This window comes from Halichoerus grypus, chromosome 6, assembly GCF_964656455.1.
Source record: "Halichoerus grypus chromosome 6, mHalGry1.hap1.1, whole genome shotgun sequence".
Taxonomy (NCBI): domain Eukaryota; kingdom Metazoa; phylum Chordata; class Mammalia; order Carnivora; family Phocidae; genus Halichoerus; species Halichoerus grypus.
The window spans coordinates 58,211,600-58,236,801 of NC_135717.1; the positions used below are offsets into that span (position 1 = coordinate 58,211,600).

A 25,202-nucleotide genomic window follows, 5' to 3' on the forward strand; every position below is an offset into this window, starting at 1 on the left:
GGAGGTTAAGAACTAGAACCAAATTACCTCTCTCAGTGAATGTCTAAATCTGAGGGTCAGCTTTCTGTGGATCACACAGGGGAGTAGATCGTTTTATATACCATGGCTGTTAGTTATCCATGCTCTATTACTAATTTAATCTCTGGTTAAGTATAACGCAGCTTTTTTAAAAAACATGGTGCAAAAGTAGAAGTGTTTCACATCTCAAGGCAGCATAGCTTTTAACCTCTTGCAAGGTATTTGCAGTTGTGAATATTCAAATAAAGGAGTCATTTACATTTTGAGCATATGACACCTTTTTGTTTTCTAGACCCTGGTAATATTGAAGGAGTAAGAATCTGACTGGAAAACCTTGCTTCATTTGCATACATGTGATTGTCATTTACATCTGACAAGCCTATTACCTGCTAACAGACTTCTTGTACTTTCTTTTATCCCCCTACACTAGCAGGCTTATGCTGATTTTAGATTATAGACTAAGCAAAACTGCCTTTTACATGAAAGTATCTTCACACAGTTGTCTCTCTATTACAGATACCACTTTTTTGAGACAGTGCTATATTTCTGCTCCCTTCAGTTTCTCCTTTAACACTCAGTTCCTATATTCCTACAGCTAAATTAACTGGCCAATAACTAGGCAAGGAGGCTTAAATATAGCTGTGCTTCTCAATCATTGTCATGTCATTGAACCTGTAGGAAACTATAATATAGTAATACTCTGGGTAAATTAGAGGGGAATTGAGGGGTATTTATATATATGATGTTTAAGATTAAAAAGTCTTTATGATTTTTTATGTAATTATGGCAAGAGAAAGCGAAACATTGGAAGATATTAAATATTGGATTTCAATAGAGCTAATGATTTTTTAAAAAGATAAAAACTTGAATTTGTATCCTGCTAAAATAATTTTTAAAAATTTTCTTATTGTGGTAAAATATATATAACATGAAATTTTACATATATAATGTGTTCCTTGTTCTTTGACAACACTTATTTTTTATTTTTGATAATAGCCATTTTATGCATGTAAAGTGGTTTTATGGTTTTGATTTTGCATTTCTCTAAGGATAGTGACATTGACCATCTTTTTATGTGCTTATTGGTAATTTGCATGTCTATTCAAGTCCTTTGTCCATCTTGAATTGGGTTTTTATTTTTTTGTTGTTGAGTTGTAAGAGTTCCTTATATATTCTGGATTTTAATCTCTTACCAGAATATGATTTGCAAATATTTTTCTCAAATTCTGTGGGTTTACTTTTCATTTTGTTGGTAGGGTCCATTGATGCACAAAAGCTTTAATTTTGATGTAGTCCAATGTATTTATTTTTTGTTGTTGTTGTCTTTGCTTTTGGTGTCACCTCCAAGAAATTGTTTTCAAATGCAGCTATGTGGTCTTTGCCTAGCTTTTCTCATGAGAGTTCTATAGCTCTTAGATTTAAGGATTTGATTTAGTTTGAATTTATAAGTAAGGTAAATGTCCACTTTAGTTATTTTGCAGATGGATATCTAGTTTTCCCAGCCCCATTTATTGAAAAGACTGTCATTTCCCTATTGACTAGTCTTGATACTCCTGTCAAAATTTGACCACATATATGAAGGTATATTTCTGTGCTCTTTATTCTATTGTATTGGTCTTTATGTCTGTCTTTATGACAGTGTTATACCCTTTCGGTTATTGTGGCTTACCACAGTATTTTGGTAAATTTTGATATCAAGAAGTAAGAGTCCTCCAACTTTGTTCTCCTTTTTCAAGATCGTTTTGGTTGTTTGGGGTCCCTTGAGAGTCACATGAATTTTAGGATGGATTTATTTATTTTTGTAAAAAAATTATTGGATTTTGGTAGCGATTGCATTGACTGTATAGATTCCTTCGGGAATTATTGACATTTTCACAATATTAAGTCTTCTGATAAATGAACAGGGATGTAATCTCATTAATTTGTTTTTAAATTCTTTCAGAAATATTTTGTAGTTTTTCAGTGTACAGGTATTTTGCCTTTTTGGCTTAGTTTGTTACTAAATATTGTATCCTTTTTCATGTGATTATAAATTGAATAGTTTTTTTTAATGCCTTTGTGGATTATTCAACATTAGTGTGAAAACACAACTGGTTTTTGCATGCTGATTTGTATTCCACAATTTTGCTTAATTTCATTATTCTAAGAGGTTTGTTTTTGTGTGGAAGCATTCATGTTTCCTACATATAAGATTATATTGTCTGCAGAGGTTACTTATTACTTTTTTTACAATTTGGATGTCTTTTATTTCTTTTCGTTGCCTAATTCCTCTGTTTAAGAACTTCTAGTAATATGTTAAATAGCAATAGTGAAAGCAGTCCTCCTTGTTTTGTTCCTCTGAGGAAAAGCTTTCAGTCTCTCACCACTGAGTATGATGTTAACTGTGGGCTTTTCATATTTGGTCTTCATTATGTTAGGTAGTTTCCTTTTGTTCCTACCTTGTTGAGTGTTTTTATCATGAAAGGGCGTTGGGTTTTTTTCAAGTGCTTTTTCTGCATCAGTTGAGATGATTATATGGTTATTTTCCTTCATTCTGTTAATGAGGTGGGTTACACTGATTTTTGTATGTTAAACCATCCTTGCATTATAGGAATAAACCCCACTAGGTCATGGTGTACAGATTTTTCTTTCCTGCTGAATTCTGCTTGCTAGTATTTTGAATGAGCATTTTTACATCTTTATCAAGGATATTGATCTGTAGGTTTTTTTTATATATACACTTTGTGTTTATCTTTGCTATCAGGGAAATACTGGCCTCAAAGAGTGAGTTAGGAAGTGTTCTCTTCAATTTTTTGAAAGAGTTTGTTGGCATATTTACTTACAGTCCCTTTCCTGTGTTTTATATTTCTTGTGATATATTTTTTTTTTTTGGTTGAAAATTGGGCATTTGAAAAAACAGCCATCTCTCTGAATCTTTACAGAATTATAAGCATATCAAAACAATGTTGTTACTTTTGCTTTGTTCTGTCTTATTTCTTTAGCAGGATTAAGAGAAAAAAAAGAGTCCACACACATATATACATTGCATATATAATTTAAAATATATAAGTAAGCTATATAAAATTGTGTGTATATATATATAATTTTAAAAAACATATTTATCATTTTAATCCATCTGAATTCCTAGCTTGTGTTATTTCTTCAGGCTTTCTAAAGATAATCCTTTAGAATTTTTTTTTTTTTTTTTTTTTAGCATTTCTTATAGTAAAGTCTGCTGGCAAATGATTCTCCCTCTTTTCTCAATTTAAAAGTTTCTTTATTTCCCTTTCAGTTTTGAAAGACAGCTTCATTGAGTATAGAATTTTTTGTTTATTTTTATTGAACACTTTGAACAGAAATTTCAACATCTTCAATCATTTCAAGTATCTATTTTTATTCATATTGATGTTTGTCTTTATTAAATCAATCATTTTTCTTTGCTTACCAGATTTTATCTTTGGGCTTACACGTCTATTATTAAGCTTCCTAGATCCTTATATTGTTTTCTACCAAACTTTGGGTTTTCAGTCATTTATTTTTTCGAATATTTTATCTTTCCTTTTCTTCTGGGATTCCATTTATATCAATATTGGACTGTTTCATATTGTGTTACAAGTTTCTAATTTGGTAAGTTTTTTCAGCCATTTATCTTTGTGATTCTTGAGTTGATAATGTTACTGATGTATTTTCATGTTTATTCATTCCTTTTTGGTGATATCCAAACTATTGTTGAGCCCATGTAGCATCTTATTTTCAAATTTTGATTATTGTATGTTTCAGTCTCTGAATCACTGTTTGGTCATTTATTTTAGAGTTCCCATTTTACTCTTGAGATTATCCATCTGTACATTCCTTGATACCATAAAGTTCTTCAATTTATTGAATAATTTTCCTTTAGTTCATTGACTGTATCTATGATAGGTGCCATAAAATCCTGGTCTGATACGTCCAACATCTTGACCCACTTGAAGTAACTTTCTATTGGTTATTTTTTAGTCCATAATGATCACACTGCATTTTTTCTGCATGTCTAGCAATTTTTTATTGAAAACTGTATATTATTGATAAAACATTTTAGTGACTCTGGATTCTGTCATGTTCATGTGAAGATTTTTGTTTCTTCTTTTAATAAGTGGTTAATTTACCTGGTTTCCAACTGTAAACTTTATCTCTTACACCGTATGCAACTACTCCTATCTCTGCTCTGTTTTTATGTCTTTCCACTGTTGCCTTTTTGTGCATTCCTTCTCTATTTATCTGTGCTCTGTCAGTTTCAGGCTCTCTGTTCTGAAACTTCAAGTCCACAAGGACTTAGGGCTTTGGGCCTGCTGCTGTTTGAATTACATATGGTTAAAATAGGAGAAACCGCAACTTTGAAGATTGGGTCCACATAGCTCTAGTTTTTGAGCATAGTGTTTTCTCTGATCTCTACCTGCATTTTGCCATACTTCCTGTTGTCTCCCCTATACCTGTGTAGCTTTGCTGTTAGGCTTTCTAGGATTTCTCCTTTAAAATTTCTTCCGAATTCTGATCCCTGCTTCCTTTCACCAGTAAGGCTATAATTGTGTCATTTTCTGTAAGCATAGCCAAAGGGTAAGGGAGATTGTCAGTTTTCTCAGATCAAAAAGCCACAAACTCACTGTTCTTATGACTCTGTGTTGCAGGTTTGTGTATGTATTATGCTTTCCTCTGATTGTTTCTGCTTTGGAAATTTCTGTTTCTATTTTTGAATTAACTTTATAAATTTTACACAATACTTAAAATTATTATCCTTGGGGAGAGGAAGGACAGAACCATTTCAATCGCTTCTACTACTGGGATTTCATGGATATGGCATTCCAAAATAAGTTTTGGCTGTATCTTTTTTTTCCCCCCAACGTGGGGCTTTTTTTTTTTTTTATCATGTATTTCAAGTAAATATTTATTTTATTTTATTATGTTATGTTAATCACCATACATTACATCATTACTTTTTCAAGTAGTGTTCCATGATTCATTGTTTGCGTATAACACACAGTACTCCATTCGGTACGTGCCCTCTTTAATACCCATCACCAGGCTAACCCATCCCCCCTCCTCCCTCCCCTCTAGAACCTTCAGTTTGTTTCTCACAGTCCATAGTCTCTCATGGTTCACCTCCCTCTCCAATTTCCCCCCCTTCATTTTTCCCTTCTGGCTAGCATCTTCTTTTTTTTTTTTTTTAACATATAATGTATTATTTGTTTCAGAGGTACACATCTGTGATTCAACAGTCTTAAAAATTCACAGCGCTCACCATAGCACATACACTCCCCAATGTCTATCACCCAGCCACCCCATCCCCCCCACCCCCCAACATTCCAGCAACCCTCAGTTTGTTTCCTGAGATTAAGATTCCTCATATCAGTGAGGTCATATGATACATGTCTTTCTCTGATTGACTTACTTCACTCAGCATAACACCCTCCAGTTCCATCCACGTCATTGCAAATAGCAAGATTTCATTCCTTTAGATGGCTGCATAATATTCCATTGTAGATATATACCACCTCTTCTTTATCCATTCATCTGTCGATGGACATCTTGGCTCTTTCCATAGTTTGGCTATTGTGGACACTGCTGCTATAAACATCAGGGTGAACGTACCCCTTCGTATCCCTACCTTTGTATCTTTGGGGTAAATACCCAGTAGTGCAATTGTTGGGTCGTAGGGTAGCTCTGTCTTCAACTTTTTGAGGAAACTCCATACTGTTTTCCAGAGTGGCTGCACCAGCTTGCATTCCCACCAACAGTGTAGGAGGGTTCCCCTTTCTCTGCATCCCTGCCAACATCTGTCGTTTCCTGATTGTTAGTTTTATCCATTCTGACTGGTGTGAGGTGGCATATCATTTGGATTTCCCTGATGCCGAGCAATGTTGAGCACTTTTTCATGTGTCTGTTGGCCATTTGGATGTCTTCTTTGGAAAAATGTCTGTTCATGTCTTCTGCCCATTTCTTGATTGGATCCTTTGTTCTTTGGGTGTTGAGTTTAATAAGTTCTTTATAGATTTTGGATACTAGCCCTTTATCTGATATGTCATTTGCAAATATCTTCTGCCATTCTGTCGGTTGTCTTTTGGTTTTGTTGACTGTTTCTTTTGCTGTGCAAAAGCTTTTTATATTGATGAGGTCCCAATAGTTCATTTTTGCCCTTGCTTCCCTTGCCTTTGGCGATGTCTCTAGGAAGAAGTTGCTGCGGCTGAGGTTGAAGAGTTTGCTGCCTGTGTTCTCCTTTAGGATTTTGATGGACTCCTGTCTCACATTTAGGTCTTTCATCCATTTGGAGTCTATTTTTGTGTGTGGTGTAAGGAAATGGTCATTTCATTCTTCTGCATGTGGCTGTCCAATTTTCCCAACACCATTTGTTGAAGAGACTGTCTTTTTTCCATTGGACATTCTTTCGGACCACAGAGTTGAGGGTCATTTCTGGGCTTTCTATTCTGTTCCATTGATCAATGTGTCTGTTTTTGTGCCAGTACCATACTGTCTTGATGATGACAGCTTTGTAATAGAGCTGGAAGTCCGAAAATGTGATGAGTCCAGTATTGCTTTTTTTTTTTTTTTTTCCAACATTCCTCTGGCTATTTGGGGTCTTTTCTGGTTCCATACAAATTTTAGGATTATTTCTTCCATTTCTTTGAAAAACATTGATGGTATTTTGATAGGGATTGCATTGAATGTGTAGATTGCTCTAGGTAGCATTGACATCTTCACAATATTTGTTCTTCCAGTCCATGAGCATGGAACCTTTTTCCATTTCTTTGTGTCTTCCTCAATTTCTTTCATGAGTATTTTCTAGTTTTCTGAGAACAGATTCTTTGCCTCTTTGGTTAGATGTATTCCTAGGTATCTTATGGTTTTGAGTGCCATTGTAAATGGGATCGACTCCTTAATCTCTCTTTCTTCTGTCTTGTTGTTGGTGTATAGGAATGCCACTGATTTCTGTGCATTGAATTATATCCTGCCACTTGACTGAATTCCTGTATGAGTTGTAGCAGTTTTGGGGTGGAGTCTTCTGGGTTTTCCACTTAAAGTATCATATCATCAGCAAAGAGTGAGAGTTTGACTTCTTCTTTGCTGATTCCGATGCCTTTTATTTCTTTTTGTTGTCTGATTGCTGTGGCTAAGACTTCTAGTACTACGTTGAATAGCAGTGGTGATAGTGGATATCCCTGCTGCATTCCTGACCTTAGGGGGAAAGCTCTCAGTTTTTCCCTACTGAGAATGATATTCGCTGTAGGTTTTTCATAGATGGCTTTTATGATATTGAGGTATGTACCCTCTGTCCCTATACTCTGAAGAGTTTTGATCAAGAAAGGATGCTGTACTTTGTCAAATGCTTTTTCTGCATCTATTGAGAGGATCGTATGATTCTTGTTCTTTCTTTTAGTAATGTATTGTATCACGTTGATTGATTTGCGGATGTTGAACCAACCTTGCAGCCCAGGGATAAATCCCACTTGGTCGTCTTGAATAATCCTTTTAATGTACTGTTGGATCCTATGGGCTAGTATTTTGGTGAGAATTTTTGCATCCATGTTCATCAAGGATATTGGTCTGTAATTCTCCTTTTTGATGGGGTCTTTGTCTGGTTTTAGGATCAAGGTAATGGTGGCCTCATAAAATGAGTTTGGAAGTTTTCCTTCCATTTCTAGTTTTTGGAACAGTTTGAGAAGAATAGGTATTAATTCTTTAAATGTTTGGTAGAATGCCCCTGGGAAGCCATCTGGCCCTGGGCTCTTGTTTGTTGGGAGATTTTTGATGACTGCTTCAATTTCCTTAGTGGTTATAGGTCTGTTCAGGTTTTCTTTTTCTTCCTGGTTCAGTTTTGGTAGTTGATACATCTCTAGGAATGCATCCATTTCTTCCAGGTTATCTAATTTGCTGGCATAGAGTTGCTCATAATATGTTCTTATAATTGTTTGTATCTCTTTGGTGTTGGTTGTGATCTCTCCTCTTTCATTCATGATTTTGTTGATTTGGGTCATTTCTCTTTTCTTTTTGATAAGTCTGGCCAGGGGTTTATCAATCTTGTTAATTCTTTCAAAGAACCAGCTCCTAGTTTCATTGATCTGTTCTACTGTTCTTTTGGTTTCTATTTCATTGATTTCTGCTCTGATCTTTATTTTTTTCTCTTCTGCTGGGTTTAGGCTTTATTTGCTGTTCTTTCTCCAGCTCCTTTAGGTGTAGGGTTAGGTTGTGTATTTGAGACCTTTCTTGTTTCTTCAGAAAGGCTTGTATTGCTATATACTTTCCTCTTAGGACTGCCTTTGCTGCATCCCAAAGATTTTGAATAGTTGTGTTTTCATTTTCATTGGTTTCCATGAATTTTTTTAATTCTTCTTTAATTTCCTGGTTGACCCATTCATTCTTTAGTAGGATGCTCTTTAGCCTCCATGTATTTGAGTTCTTTCCAACTTTCCTCTTGTGATTGAGTTCTAGTTTCAGAGCATTGTGGTCTGAAAATAGGCAGGGAATGATCCCAATCTTTTGGTACTGGTTGAGACCTGATTTGTGACCCAGGATGTGATCTATTCCGGAGAATGTTCCATGGGCACTAGAGAAGAATGTGTATTCTGTTGCTTTGGGATGGAATGTTCTGAATACGTCCGTGAAGTCCATTTGGTCCAGTGTGTCATTTAAAGTCTTTATTTCCTTGTTGATCTTTTGCTTAGATGATCTGTCCATTTCAGTGAGATGGGTGTTAAAGTCCCCTACTATTATTATATTGTTGTCAATGTGTTTCTTTGCTTTTGTTATTAATTGCCTTATATAATTGGCTGCTCCCATGTTAGGGGCATAGATACTTACAGTTGTTAGATCTTGTTGGATAGACCTTTTAAGTACGATATACTGTCCTTCCTCATCTTTTATTATACTCTTTGGTTTAAAATCTAATCTGTCTGATCTAAGGATTGCCACCCCAGCTTTCTTTTGGTGTCCATTAGCATGGTAAATGGTTTTCCACCCCCTCACTTTCAATCTGGGGGTGTCTTTGGGTCTAAAATGAGTCTCTCGCAGGCAGCATATCAATGGTCTTGTTTTTTAATCCAATCTGTTAGCCTGTGTCTTTTGATTGGGGCATTTAGCCCATTTACATTCAGGGTAACTATTGAAAGATATGAATTTAGTGCCATTGTATTGCCTGTAAGGTGACTGTTACTGTATATTGTCTGTGTTCCTTTCTGGTCTGTGTTGCTTTTAGGCTCTCTCTTTCCTTAGAGGACCCCTTTCAGTATTTCTTGTATAGCTGGTTTCGTGTTTGCAAATTCCTTTAGTTTTTGTTTGTCCTGGAAGCTTTTTATCTCTCCTTCTATTTTCAATGACAGCCTAGCTGGATATTGTATTCTTGGCTGTATATTTTTCTCATTTAGTGCCCTGAATATATCATGCCAGTCCTTTCTGGCCTGTCAGGTCTCTGTGGATAGGTCTGTTGCCAATCTCATGTTTCTGCCATTGTAGGTTACAGATCTCTTGTCCTGAGCTGCTTTCAGGATTTTCTCTTTGTCTCTGAGACTCGTAAGTTTTACTATTAGATGTCGGGTTATTGAAGTATTTTTATTGATTTTGAGGCGGGTTCTCTGTGCCTCCTGGATTTTGATGCCTGTTTCCTTCCCCAAATTAGGGAAGTTCTCTGCTACAATTTGCTCCAATATACCTTCTGCCCGTCTCTCTCTTTCTTCTTCTTCTGGGATCCCAATTATTCTAATACTGTTTCATTTTATGGTATCACTTATCTCTCGTATTCTGTCCTCATGATCCAGTAGTCATTTATCTCTCTTTTGCTCAGCTTCTCTTTTTCAATCATTTGGTCTTCTGTATCACTAATTCTCTCTTTGCTTCATTTATCCTAGCAGTTAGCGCCTCCTTTTTTGATTGCACCTCATTAATAGCCTTTTGGATTTCGACTTGGTTAGATTTTAGTTCTTTTATTTTTCCAGAAAGTGTTTCTCTGATATCTTCCACGCTTTTTTCAAGCCCAGCTAGTATCTTTAAAATCGTCATTCTGAACTCTAGTTCTGACATCTTACTAATGTCCATATCGATTAGGTCCCTGGTAGTTAGTACTGCCTCTTGTTCTTTTTGTTGAGGTGATTTTTTCCATCTTGTCATTTTGTCCAGATAAATGAGAGAACAAAATGCTAACAGGATAACAACCCCAGAAAAATATACACTAAATAAATCAGAAGAGACCTGAAACCGGGGGAAATGAAAGGGAAAGAAAGAAAAAAGAAAAAAGAAAAAGAATAAGATAAAACAAGCAAACAAACAAAATAGAATATGATCAAATTTGATCAGGCTGGTGCATAGATCAGTGCCACACACTGGATTATGGGCGTATTTTGGTCTGTTAGATGAAAGTGCCTCCCAAAATTTTAAAGAAAAAAAAGCTTATATATGTACAAAAATAAGGGTAAATATGATGAAGGGATGGAATATGATTGTAACGATGAAAATTATAAAAGATTTTGTAAAAGAAATTAGTTGGTTGAAAAAATAGAGGATTTAAAAAAAAAAAAGAGAGAATGTGTTCAGGCAGGAGACTAGAACAAAACCATACACTAGAGATTCAGGGTATATTTTGGTCTGTTAGAAGAAACTGTATCCCAAAATTTTAAAGGGAGAACAACTTATATATATATATATCAAAAATAAGGTTAACTGCTATGAAGGGATAGAATATGACTCTAAAAATGGAAAATAAAAAAGATTTTTTTAAAAAAAGGGATTGATAAGATGTTGCTTGAAAAAGGGAAAAAGAAAAATTAAAAAGAAAAAGAAAATTAAAAAAATTAACTTTGGAATACTAAAGAATCATGGGGAAGAATCCATGAATTCTATGTGCTGTATTCCCCTAGTGCTGGAGTTCTGCCCTTCTCATTGATTGGTAAACTTGATCTTGTCTGGGTGTTCTTTCTGATCTTCTGGGGGAGGGGCCTGTTGCCGTGGTTCTCATATGTCTTTGCCAGAGGTGGAATTGCCCTGCCCTTGCCAGGTCTGGGCTAAGTAATCTCGGGTTTGCTCTTGGGAGCTTTTGTTCCATGCAAGCTTTCCGGACAGCCTTGGAGGATGAGAGTGAAAATGGCAACCTCCCAGTCTCCGCCTGGGAGGAGCTGAGAACTCAGGGCCTCACTCCTCAGTGAGCCCCCAGAGAAAAGTAGTCAACCAGTCCCGTCTCCCTGGTCTCTGGCTGCACTCCGTGCTCACCTGGCCCGTGATCGAGCATTTCTATCTCTGGCACATGACCCCGTTGGGAGTCTCCAAACGCAGTAGATCCCTGTGGTGCGCTCCCACGTCGCTCCTCCCGGGAGAGGAAGGGGAGTCTCCCCGTATCTGCCACTTGTTGGGTCCCTACTAGAAGAGCAGTGGCCCAACTGAGCCGCCGATCACAGTTTATGTCAACCCCGAGCTGAGAGCCCACTCCTCAGCTCCGTCTCTGCAGCTGGCTTCCCCGCTCTGAGACTTGAGAGCTCTGCCGCACTCAGGCACCCCCGGTCTTTCTGTGACCTCGAGGGTCCTGAGACCACACTGTCCCAGTGAGAGTTCCACCCCTTGCTTAGCCACTGGAGTGTCATCCCTCAGCGCAGCCGACTTCTCAAAGTTCCGATTTTGTGCTCTGCGGCTCTATCACTTGCCAGTAGGGGCTGACGGAGGCTCCCTCCCCCAGCCATCTATCTTCCCGATTATCGCCTTGGATTCACTTCTCTGCATGTCCTACCTTCCAGAAGGTGGTCGCTTTTCTGCTCAGAGAGTTGCTGCTATTCTTTTCTTCGATCTCCTGTTGAGTTTGTAGGTGTTCAGAATGGTTTGATTCCTATCTAGCTGAATTCCTGGGACCAGATGAAATTTAGGTCTCCTACTCCTCTGCCATCTTGCTCCTACCTCTGTTTGGCTGTATCTTATATTGTTTTATGCTTACTGTGAATTTCATAATCATATAATTTTATAAGTCCATTTTATAAATTTGGAGAAAATCATGACTGTAGTGAGAAGAATCCAATTTGCTAGTTGTATTATATGGAACTTTCAAAAGTCCAATGAAGTTACAAGTAAAGTTTTGAATAAATAGCCTTATAGATCAGTGCTGGAATGATTGAATTTTTTAAAAATCCGTTCAGTCTTAATAAATAAATGTATTTACTACAAACATGCCTGGCTCTTATCATTTCAGGAAATATTAAGAATTCTCTTTTAGTTATTTTTGCTTGACATTGAAATTGATAAACTAATGGCTATATCATTCGTATAACATATTGAAATTTTTTAATTTTCAAGGAATTTTGTGTCTTCTCCACACTTCTATTTGTAATGCATCTGTGATATATCAAGCCCTGCTTTGTATAAGCCTCTGCATTTATAGATTCTTCCCTTTTGTGCAAGGTGAACCCTGCTTCATTCTCTAGAATTGATGCCATTGTATTTGTTACAATTGATGGACTTAAATGACATACAAAATACCCATATTTTACATTATAATTCACTCTTGGTGTTATACATTCTGTGGATGTGGACAGATGTATAATGGCATCTATCCACCATTAGTAGAGAGTACCTTCATTGTCCTAAAAATCCTCTGCTCAGCCTATTCATTCTTCCCTTCTCTCCACCAAAGCCCTGGCAAGTACTAACCTTATACTGTCTCCATAGTTTTGCCTTTTCTGGAATGTCATATAGTTGGAATCGTACATTATGTAGCTTTTCAAATTGACTTCTTTCAGTTAATAATATGCACTTAAGTTTCCTCCTTGTCTTTTCATGGCTTGATAGTTCATTTCTTTTTAGTGCTGAATAATAATCCATAGTTCAGTGTACCAAAGTTTATTCGCCTACAGAAGGACATTTGGTTGCTCCCAAATTTTGGCAATTGTGAATAAAGTTGCTGTAAACATCCATGTGCAGGTTTTTGTCTGGACATTAATCTCCTTTGGCTAAATACCAAGGAGCATAATTTCTTGATCATATGAATAAGAATGTGTTCAGTTTTGTAAGAAACTACCAAACAGTCTTTTAAACTGGCTGTGAAGTTTTGCATTCCCACCATTAATGTGTGAGAATTCCTGTTACTCTACATCCTTGCCAGCATTTTGTGGTGTTAGTTTCTGGATTTTGGCTATTTTAATAGGCATATAGTAACATCTCGTTTTATTTATTTATTTTAAAGATTTTATTTATTTTTAGAAAGAGAGAAAGAGCACACAAGCAGGGGGATCGGCAGGCTGAGGGAGAAGCAGGCTCCCCACTGAGCAAGGAATCTGATGCGGGACTCAAATCCCAGGACCCTGGGATCATGATCTGAGCTGAAGGCAGATGCTTAACCAACTGAGCCACCCAGGAGTCCCAACATCTCGTTTTAATTTGCATTTCCCTGAGGACATATGTATGGAGCATCTTTTCATATGCTTATTTTTTGCCACCTGTATATTTTCTTTGGTGAGGTGTCTGTTCAGGTGTTTGGCTCATTTCTTTTTTCTTCTTCTTCTTTTCTCTCTCTCTTTTTTTAATCTGGGCTATTTTAATGCTTGTTACAATAGGATAAATAGTTCTCTTGATGACTGTAGATACGTTAGGCTGTTTAGTGGTATTCAGAACCACCACGGTAATGGTGGTTTTCCTGATTCGTGTGTAGTCCTCAGTAATTATAAGGAGTTATTTGTCTGAAACTACTGTCAAAGCAGCAAGACTGCATTTAAACATCCATTGTTTTCAAGATTGTTGGTAACCTGGGCATATTTTCCCCAAATAACCTTGCCTTCTTGTGTCAGAAAGCCCAACTCACTCACATTCACTTCAGTGACAGTATCTTTGGTAGTAACACCCAAAGTCGTATATAGTTGGGATGAGGGATTCTTTTTTACACCAACTATTGGCAGGCAAAAGGTGGCTTTCAATTCAGGCTGTTACCTGGGCCTTTTTGACTTGTAAGCCCATTGGCCTAATGAATCTCTCATATTTGGATGTTTTTCGAGTTAAGCCATCTCCAACAAAGCAGACATTCATAATCATCTTCTTCCATGCTTTCTTCTTTCTCTTCCCTGTTCTAATAACTTCTAATATTTCTGTTTCTCCCTGGGCTCAAACTTTGGGCAATGGGACTTCTCATTTTCCCGCTTTCTCTTTTCGTTTTTGTTTAATCTTATTGGAAAGTACTTTAGCTCTGGACTGTTCCTCCCTGTGCATTCAATATGCAGGTGCTGCTCCTTGTGGAGACTTTTCATCTTTCTTTTGTTTGGTGTTTGTCTTTTCATGCATCTTGAGTCTTGTTTGTTTGTATTTTCCCAGCATGGTGATGTTTATGGTAGAGCTTAGCTTTCATCTTTTTTGCCTTCTTTGAGCCTCTCGACCTTCCTTCTTTCTCTTTTTCTCATGGTAATCCATACAATAGCCATAGCGCTTCTAGGGAAACTCAAAATAATTATTTTGTGGCATGGCGACTGCCACGAGGCCACTGGGTGCAGTTGCTGGGAAGCAAAGAGGCTCTCCATTTTCAGGTCTTACAGACCCCCACGAGCTTCCTGCACACAACCCGCAATGGACAGAGACAGTTCTAAAACCTGGCCCATTTCTTAATCAGGTTATTTGTTTTCTTATTGTTGAGTATTAAGAAATTTTGTATGTTTTGTTTAACAGTCCTTATTAGATGTGAATGTTCCATGTGAGCTTGAAAAGAGTGTATACTTTGAGGTTACCCGATAAAGTAGTCTGTCAACGTCAATTATATTCATCTGATTAATGATGTTGAGTTCACCTTTGTCCTTACTGATCTTTTGCTTGTGAAATGTGTCCATTTCTGATAGTGGGGTGTTGAAGTCTTTAACTATGATAGTGAATTCATTGGTTTTTGTTTTTTGCTTTTATTTTCAATTCTGTTTTTGCCTCACATAGTTTGATACTTTTGTAAAGCTCATATACATTAAGGATTATTATGTCTTCTTGGACTGTTGACCTCTTTATCATTATGTAATACCATTCTTTATCCCTGATAACTTCCTTTGCCTTGGAACCTGGAACAAATTTGTCTGAAACAAATAGAACTTTCATTCACAGTAACATGTGAATAAATTCTTGCATTAGTAATAGTCATTTCTGATAAAATATAATTTTAAAAATTATTTTTAAATTCTCAAAAATTTAAATTACTCTAATTTGTTTTGAAATCTAGGTCAAAAATTTTTATTAGAAGCTATTATTTTATTTAGTGATTCTCCAAAACAATTTGTCAGTTGTTTTGTTTGTTTGTTTTATTCATTCACTTGACAAATACTTAATTGAGGACTTATCATATGCCAGACATTTTTTTTTGGTCAAATACATTAAGGATATATGAGTTATTAAAAAAAAGGCCTAATGGACAACTGATGACAGAACTTCTAAAGAATTATTTATATCAAATCTGTGTGTGTATGTGTGTGTGTAAATGGTACCCTGGAATTGCTCATTGAGTTTCTCAAATATATTTGACTAAGAATTCCAACCCATACCTCTCTCAGCCAACTTTTTCTCTTTTCTTACTAGAATATAGTGCCTGTGTTCTACACAGTATGTAATAGAAAATGAGGTGTTATAAAAACAAGTGTTAAGAAATTCTTTAATCTTATAGTTATTTTCCACAGAGTGTTCATTTTGGGAAGAAGAATTAAGCTTGAATGTCTGTTTTTCTAAGTATTCCTTTTGGATTAGCATCTTGAATTGGCAACTTGGAATTGTAGATACTATTTTAGCTGTTAGTGTAAGTGGTTTTGAGCATTGGGTCTCAAAACTTAGCATGCGCCAGATTAAGCTGGAGAATTTGTTAAACAGACTGCTGAGCTCTACCTCAGAGTACTTGATTCGGTATGTCTGAGATAGGGCCCAAGATCTGGTGATTAAAGTGAGTTCCCAGGTAATCCTAATGTGGCTGGTTCTGACATCACACTTAGAGGACAAGTAGTTTAGAATATAAAACATGGGGAGAAGGATCTAAGTGTGGTCGTGATTTCAATACTCACCGAAGGAATTAGCAGTAGCAAATTATTTAATTTTCCTTATCTGTGAAGTAGTGTGGTTATGATCCCAGCTTCTCAGCTTTGTTACAAATATTGAACAACAAACTATCATTAATACTGTCTCATTGATAGGTTACAATTTAAAAACTGATCTAAAACCCTCAAATACTTTTTTTTATAGACATCTCAGAAACTAGTGTTTTTTGTTCTAAAATCTGTTTTACAAAGAATATGATTACTTTAGTGAGCCTTTAAAATTTCTGTTTTGAAATTAGAAAATAAATAAACTACATTTTGTAATTTCTTTGACTTTAAAATTTATCCATTGTTATTTTTGTGTGTGTGTTTCTACTTGCCTTACAAAGATTTTCTGCAGTGAATATCATACAGTATTGAAACAGGAGCTGTGGGGGCTCCTAATTAAAATAGTTGGCTTTGATACATGTGATATTGAATTTTGAGTTGGGAAAACCCCCCAGGTGGTTGTATAAAATTTCAGCACATGTTGTTCATTACTTCATTTTTATTTCATGAGACTAGGAAAGAGAAACCCAAAAGCACCCTGCTAAAATTGTAAGTCCTTTTTTTAAAAATTGAGATGCCTTGCATTTGTAAAGGAGAATTTTGATATAGAAAAGCAAGAATTCTCTAACACTTTTATTTAATCTACAGCAACAGATTCGGGAAATATTTATTGAGTACCAATTGAGTTTAAGCCACTTTACAAGGTTTTCTGGATTCACAAGGTGATGTTGATAAATGAGTGAAAATATGTGCCTTGATATATATATAGAATCTGCTGGGGAATAAAGCTTTATATTCAGTGAATTAAAATGTAATATGAAGAAGACATTCAAAAAGTTATGTATAAATGCTATGAAAGTCTTAGGTGAGGAGGTAATTTTGAACCAAGGACTTTTGAGTCTGGGAAACTAAGAAGGCTTAGAAATAAGACATATTTGAGATATGTTATGGAGGAAAAATCAAAGTAGTATAGAGGACAGACCAAGAGCAGAGGTTATGAGTGTGCTCAGCAGAAGGACAGATACAAGGGAAACAAAGAAAAGAAAGTGCCTGATGTATTCAAGTCATTACGTGAACATTACAATAGCTATAAATCTGGGTGTCTGAGTAAAGTAATATGTGAAAGCTGATGCCAGATATTTTTATAGAAAGTACTCCTCTGATCCCGATGAATGGAGACTTTATCCATAGAATAGTGGTGAGCAAAGTATGGTCTATGGGCCAATTCTGGCCTGAAGCCTGTTTTTGTAAATATAGTTTTATTGGAGCATGGCTATAACCATTCATTTAAGCAGTCTATGGATGCTTTCATGCTACAAAGACAGAAGTTTAATAGTTGTAACAGAGACCTTATGCCCACAAAACCTAAAATATTTACTATATGGCCTTCAGAAAAAAAAAATCTGACCCAGTTATGTATCAGTGCAGTATAAAATGTCAGTCTGTGTACCATTAGTTACAAATGCATGATGATATAAAGAGCTTGCACCAGAATGCAAATGAATTCACTGCTTCCTTTATCAAGAAAGCTATGCTTTGAAAAAAGCTATGTCAGCTCATCTGGACACCGTGTGTAGTGAATAGATTTGTATTTACTGAAGTTTTTCATTGTAGTGTAATGGCACATAGTTTAGTTCAGGGGTCTTTGAATCAGTAAGGATGTATTTAAGATTTTTTTTAAAGATTTATTTATTTATTTTAGAGGGGAAGTGTATGAGCAGGAGGGGAAGAGAGAGAATCTCAAGCAGAATCCTGGCCGAGCGTGGAGCCTGACTTGGGGCTTGATCCCACGACCCTGAGATCATGACCTGAGTCTAAACCAAGAGTCAGAGGCTTAACTTCCTGAGCCACCCAGGTGCCCCTCTATTGAAGATTTCTAAGCAGGATGGTAGGATCAGATGTGTATTTCAGAAAGGACCAATAAAGTCAAACAGAACCTTTTTTTTTTTTTTTTTTTTTGTCTCTTCTCCATCACTAAAGCATAGTATAGATGGCATGTGTGGAGTTTTGGAGTCAGAACCTTGGGGACTCAGTGAGTAAGATTTGACACTCAAGAAGGAATATTCCTTTTCCCTTAATTTATATTCTAAAAATCCCACACAGGAACTCTGGTTGGTCTGGCTTGCTTAAGAAGCCTACTACAGCAGTTAGTGGGTCACGGGTTTTGTTCGTCTCACATAGTGGTTTTGGTGGCTCTGGGGGGATGGGGGGGCAGTTAGTTTCACTCAACAAGAATTGTTCATTACAGATACTAGGGTAATGCTATGGAAACCATTAGAATTGTACTGTTGATCACTGTATTTTCTGCTACACATGAAGCTCATAAAGTTCATGACAACTTTTACTAGGTCATATCTCATCAGGTATGTTAAAAATGCCTATAATATCATAAAGAATTAAAAGGTATTTTTCAGCCCAAAGAATAAGCCTAGAGAATATGCCCCGATGTTGTAGATGTACAGGGTCAGAGGTCACTTGTCCTAACTCAAAAATATTTTGATTTGTCCATGCAAGTGTATTTTTTTCTTACTAATTTAATTGGAATACCCAGGAGATTCTCAAATAAGGGGGAAAAAGGTCAATATTTTAATTGCTTAATTTATGTAATGTTAAGACTTCAGAGGGGTTCCTGGGTGGCTCAGTCATTAAGTGTCTGCTTTCGGCTCAAGTCATGATCCCAGGGTGCTGGGATCGAGCCCTGCATCGGGCTCCCTGCTCAGCGGGAAGCCTGCTTTTCCCTCCCTGACTCCCCCTGCTTGTGTTCCCTTTCTCGCTGTCTCTCTCTCTCTGTCAAGTGAATGAATAAAATCTTTAAAAAAAAAAAAAAAAAGGACTTCAGAAACTGATTATTCCATGAGGCCTGGGAGACTTTCTTTAAAATAGCATGCCCTGTAAATAAGATCTCTTTTTATAATCACTGTTTTTAATGACTTGTACATCATCACCTGGTATCTTTACTTTTGCAACTCCTGGGTGTACAACACTTCCTTCAAGTGTTACAACACTCTCGATGTGGTTTATAATATGTTTTATTAGAAAATACATGTATCTATAAAACGTTCTGCTTCCTACCTCATATGAGAAAAGACCATTTGATGGTGGAAAGATGCTGATATTTTGTGGGTGACAGCATTGTTAGGTGTGATCATTACTGCTTTGCTCATTCCAAGAGGTGAGCTGATTTCCTTTGCAGGTACATGCTTGAATAATCTCATCCCAGACACAGGCAAGTATTTGTATAGTTCTTCATTTTTCCATTATGGATCATACATAGTACATCATGTGCCCACAATTAATGCATGTAAGATCGGTGACCAAATGATGAGGTGCTACACCAGCACTGTGTTCATAGTACAATGTAGAAACACAAATGCGGTTTTTTTGCTTGCATTTTTCAAATTGATCTCCTGATATCAATGTCTCCTTTTTTCTTCTTCTTGAAGGTGGGGGATATTTCGGGGGTATATAATTATAAGGAATTATTTTAGTAATTTATATTTATCTTTGTGAATTTTATCAAATTATATTGGATTGGGAAAATTAAACATTCATAGGTTTTCATTGCATAGTTTCTGGGGAAATTAATACAGAGACCTATAGTTGAAGAACTGTTGACTAGATGCTTTTATCATTGCCAGAATTGTGACTTTTAGTCACTTGCTCCACGGTCTCTGGATCTGTTGGGTTTGTTTTGTCTTTTCTTATGTTGTTTTTCTCCCCTCAGCATGAAACACATTATCAACTTTTCATGAATAATTTCATCTGGATCCATAGTTCTGTCATTCCTTTAGTCTTTTTATTTCTACATGTGTTCTAACAATTTTAAATTCATTTGTTTTGTTTATCGAGTAGTTTTTGAGGTTCTATGAGCCAGGTACTGCTTTGAAAACAAAATAGACATGGCCCCTACACACACACACACACACACACACACACACACAGACACACAGACACACAGACACACACCCACATACTGTTGAACATCTGGCATAGTGCATGGTACATAGTAAGCAGTCAGTAAATGTTATATTCATTAAATGTGATATGTATGTTTTCCTCCCATTCACTAATGATTCAGTGATGACTTTGATCATCATTTTGGTATCTTTGATAAACAGAAATCCTTAATTTGGATACAGCCCATTTTTAAATATTTCCCCTTATGGTTAGTAATTTTTGTGTATTATTAAAGAAAACTTTCTCACTTCCACAACATGAAGATATTATTATATTATCTTAGAGAAGCTTTATTGTTTTAACCTTTTACACTCCAGGTACAATCTACCTGGAATTTATTATTTTTGAAAGCTGTGAAATAGGGGCAAGTTTTGTTTTTTTCCCCACATTGCTACCTAATTTATTCAGTACACATTGAAAAGATTGCCCTTTCCTTCAGTGCTCTGAAGAACCAACGTTTTATAAATCAGGTGTACAAATATACCTGACTTTATCTGGCCCATTTGCCTGTCTTTACTCCAGTAACCCTCTGTCTTGATTACTCCACCTTAGTAATGAATACATCTGTTGGAGTAAATTCTCTAACTTTGTTCTTTACATTGAAATTGGCTCTTCTTAGTCCTCTGGATTTCCATATGAAGCTTAGGATCTGTTTGCCAATATGGGAAAAAAATATATGTAGAAATTCTGCTGGATCTCAGTGACTCTATAAACCAGTGAATCAATTATATATTAATTTCTGTTCTTTTTTTAAGATTTTATTTATTTGACAGAGAGAGAGAACACAAGCAGGGGGAGTGGGAGAGGGAGAAGCAGGCTTCCTGATGAGCAGGGAGCCCGATGCAGAGCTCGATCCCAGGACCCTGGGATCATGACCCGAACCAAAGGCAGACGCTTAACTACTGAGCCACCCAGGTGCCCCATTAATTTCTGTTCTTGATATCCCTAGGATCCTGGGATATTAAGCACACAAGAAATGAAGCTGGAAGTGCTTATGTATTGCAACATTAATTCAAATTAATATAATAATCCTGCTTCTTAAAAATGATCTTTACTCATACCCTCTGTGGTTTGTAGGACACTAAACTCTTTATTCCATTGGCAGCAACTAATGACATAAACATAACCACAAATCACAACTATCGTTTATTAAATATATAAGATGGGCCAGGTACTGTTTTAGATGTTCGTTTATTTTATTTCTAATTTTTAAAAAATATTTATTATTTGAGAGAGAGAGATTGAGAGAACGAGTGGGAGGAGGAGCAGAGGGAGAAGCAGGCTTCACGCAGAGCAGGGAGCCCGATGCAAGACCCAATCCCAGGACCCTGGGATCATGACCTGAGCCAAAGGCAGATGCTCAACTGGCTGAGCCACCCAGGCGCCTTTTATTTATAATTCTTAAGACCTTATATGGAACATTTCATAAATGAAGAAACTAATATGTTAAGAGAGGTTAACTAACCTGCCTAATGTTGTCCACCTAGTAAATGATGAGGTCAGAGACCAAACCCTGTTTTATGCTTTGCTCACAGTCCCATTCCCAGGGCCTCAGGCAGGCAAAACTGCAAAGACTGTTGATAAATATGTGGGGATTGAATGAATACTTATGTGTTTTTCTCCATCCATTTCCTGTTAGTGATTCATATTTCTTTCCTCAGTAAAAATGATAAAACTTTCAAAATAAAAATGGTTTTAGTAAGTAGCAAATTTACATTCTATAGTATCTAGCATAATACTTAGGTGAGAAAGTGGTGAGAAATCTAATTAATCAAAGTGTTCCAGAATGCCCAAACTGTGGGGAGTCACCTCTTCATTTAATACTTTAAAAGACTGTGTGTTACCTACATGTCTTTGATGTTTAATATTTCTTTTTTGAATTGATATTTAAAGTGAGGGCATCAACTGTCTTTTATGGCAAGATCAATTTGATATTCAGTTGTTTTCATTCTGACTTTTCCTCTTTTATTTGGAAGTAAGGAGGAAAAAGACACACTTTAAAAATTATCTACCAGCTTATTAAAATATTAAAAATATTTAAGTAAAACTGAACTAAATTAATAGAGATTAAACTTGAACCTTGAAAGCCTTTTAGACTTGTAAGTGGAACCCCAGGCCAGTTTCCTTTCTATTTTACGTGCTTAATTTTTTACATGTATTTTTCTTCTTTATGTGCATCTTCTAAAAGCATTCAGTTCTTTAGAGTCCTTTTTACGCACATGAAAATATGATTTCACTCACATGTGGAATCTAAAAAAACAAATGAATGAACAAAAAAACCAAACAGACTTAAATACAGAGAACAAACTGGTGGTTGCTAGATGGGAAGAGGATGGGGGGGATAGGCAAAATAGATTGAGAGGTACAAACTTTAGATTTCCAGTTATAAAGTAAGTAAGTCACAAAGATGAAAAGTACAACATAAGGAATATCATCAATAATGTTGTAATAATATATGGTGACAGATGGTGACTACACTTATCATGGTGAGCATAGAGTAGTGTATAGAATTATCAAATCAATATACCTCTGAAACTAATAACATTGTATGTCAATTATACTTCAATAAAAAATTAAATGTTGAAAAAAAGAAAAGCTGTACAAAGCTGACCATGTTATTGGCAGTATCATTGTAAAACACACAAAAAAAGCACACAACCAAGTAATTACAGATTAGACTTGGTAATTTCAGCCTTTACCATGTACCAACTGATAGTAGAGTCTTCCTTCCTTCCTTCCTTCCTTCCTTCCTTCCTTCCTTCCTTCCTTCCTTCTTTCTTTCTTTTTTCTTTGGCTTCTTTGACCCCATCAAAAAACTTTATTCACACAAATGTCCCTGAATTTACAAAGCCTCAGTCATTCATCCACATTAGGGGGATCCACAGTGTTCAAGGAACTTAAATATAATGTATCACACCCACCCAAGAAAGCCAAGTACAAAAATACTGATATAAAGCTGTTCACATGTAGGTCCTAGATTACCAGCTTCTGCGCAAAAAAAAAAAGAAAGAAAAATGGATTTTTATGTAGTATTTTAAACTAAGTTTGGCCTGGGCTAAAACCTCCCTTGCACCCGAGTCAACCCCACACAAATGTTAAATCATTGCAACCTACTCTTGTGCTCTGATGAAAGGCACAAAAGGTTTCTTTAAAATATTCCTCAACAAACTCCCTTTCCCCTGTGGGCTCTCATGGAAAAAGATGTGGGGACCCCTGGGCAACCAGTGGCAATGGATTCACCACTTGATGGTAGCTGTGGAAGCTTACATTAGCCAACCCTCAAGTCCCACCTCCTGGTTTCCCCTCTGAAGATGTCTCTCTAGACAGGAGTCCCTGTCCTCCAAGACTAGCAGGTAGGATCAGAGATGGGCCTGGCATCCCAAAGGCTGTGTCTCAGCCCAGTGTGGGAGGATGGCCGAGGCGCTGTCCCTGGGCCTTAGCCTCAACCTTGGCTGTTGTCACATTGCCAATTCCTAGGTGACTCCAGCAGTGCTCTGCCTGTCAGGGGGCCACCAGACAGACCAAGGACGGGGAAAGGAGTCAGGGGAGAGCAATAACCCAAGAGTGACAAGTGCCCCCAGATATGTGGGGGGTGGTGGCACAAGCAGGATCAAAGTTGAGCGGGGCACTTGATGGGTGGGCTGGAAACCCAGCCAGCATGAAGCAAGTTGAGGGCAGAGAGTGAGGGGCCCCTTCCTTAGGCAGTGGAGGCCGAACTTTTGTTGTTCCAAGTTTCCGAAAGATACTCTGATGCTAAAACTCAGACATCCATCCTATTAATATCTGTTTTCTAAGAAGGTAAACCTCAACAGCATAAAGATTCCCACAATGCTCTTTACCTTTTCTTTAGAAAAAAGACTCAAGCAAAAAAAATCTTATTGCTCCAAACACTGGTTTTCTGGGAGACAGCTGATAGGTCAAGGAGCTGGGACTCTTAGAGGAAGGGAATGATAGAGGCAGGGAATGCCCAGGGGCAAGAAGGCTTTGAGGAAGGTGGTGAGTGGTCTTAGTACCACAGGATCAGGGAGCAGAAGGAGTCATATGCTCCTTGTCCCTGTCATCCTGCCTGTGCCGTAAAGGAGGCCAGGGCCCTGTTGCGAGTCAGACCTCCACCAGTGTTGGGCATGTTTCTCCTCCAGCTGTAAACATGGTATTTCTCCAGTCAACATTGGATTCACTTCTTCAGAAAGGCAGCCACGGGGGGCATACCCTGTCTGGGCAGGAAGAAGGAATCCCCAATCTCCTTTCCCAAGGTCTCTGGGATGAGATGAGGCTTAGGCCTGCGACCTTCACCCACAGTCCCCAGAAAGGGGTCAGACTGAGCCAGTCTTGAATGAACTGCCTGTGGCATCCTCCTGGCTACAGGTAAGAGGCAGTAGAATAATTATTGCTGCTGAAGATTGTGAGTCATCATTATGCTATAAAACATTATTATGCTTCTAGGAAAACTTACAGAGCAATAAAATATGGTCAGTGATGAACCATATGTTTTATGATTTTCTTCTTTTTTTTAATCTGATATACACTTTGTACTTTCCCCAGAAATACCACAGATGGCTGGTACCTGTATGCTGATAGTTCAAATGGAAAATTTGGTGACATGGCTGATATACTCACTCCTGTTATTTCACGCATGGGACCAAGATGTACCCTGGTGTTCTGGACTCATATGAATGGTGTCACAATTGGTTCTCTTCAGGTACTCCTTAGGCAATTGCACTTTCTAAATTTTCTCTATAAAAATTCATACTGTACAATTTAGTGTTATTAAAATATGGTCTGCTAATAGATGAGAATGGGTAATTATCAACGCCTTACTAGTTTCAATATGGCATGATTGAAAAAAAAGCTTTAGCAGAATTGGACCTGAATGGCCAGTAGGACGTTTTTACTGTTCACTTTATGGTTATTATCTTTATTCTGAAACCTCAGAATAAATACACACAGCTTGTGTGCAATACAGTTTTGTACTTGAAGTGTTTCATGTAGTTTTTAGTGTCAGCGTTCTGAGAATACCAATGTTCTGAGAATAGTGCAAATGGATTATACACACTTCAGTGACCTTTGAATGTGCATTCTTCAAGTTGATGGTTCTGCTACATTTTCCAATTGTCTTTTTCAAATTGTTTCTTTGTTAAAAAAAATTAAACTGTTTCAGAATTACTGTTTCAACTATTTCAAACTGTTTCAAGAATCTCACAGAGAACCCCAATATAACTTTCA

The 25,202-nt window shown here is 36.9% G+C and overlaps 1 protein-coding gene and 1 pseudogene across 1 annotated transcript in view; one reads left to right on the forward strand and one right to left on the reverse strand.

The window, feature by feature from the left end:
* MALRD1 (MAM and LDL receptor class A domain containing 1) overlaps window positions 1–25,202 on the forward strand; it is an 806,170-nt gene that overhangs the window by 312,975 nt on the left and 467,993 nt on the right. The window contains exon 23 of the mRNA XM_078074136.1: window positions 24,522–24,678. Coding sequence (XP_077930262.1) covers window positions 24,522–24,678 — 157 coding nt within the window. The remainder of the gene's footprint in view (window positions 1–24,521; window positions 24,679–25,202) is intronic.
* LOC118544851 (ribosome biogenesis protein NSA2 homolog pseudogene) lies at window positions 13,683–14,442 on the reverse strand (annotated as a pseudogene).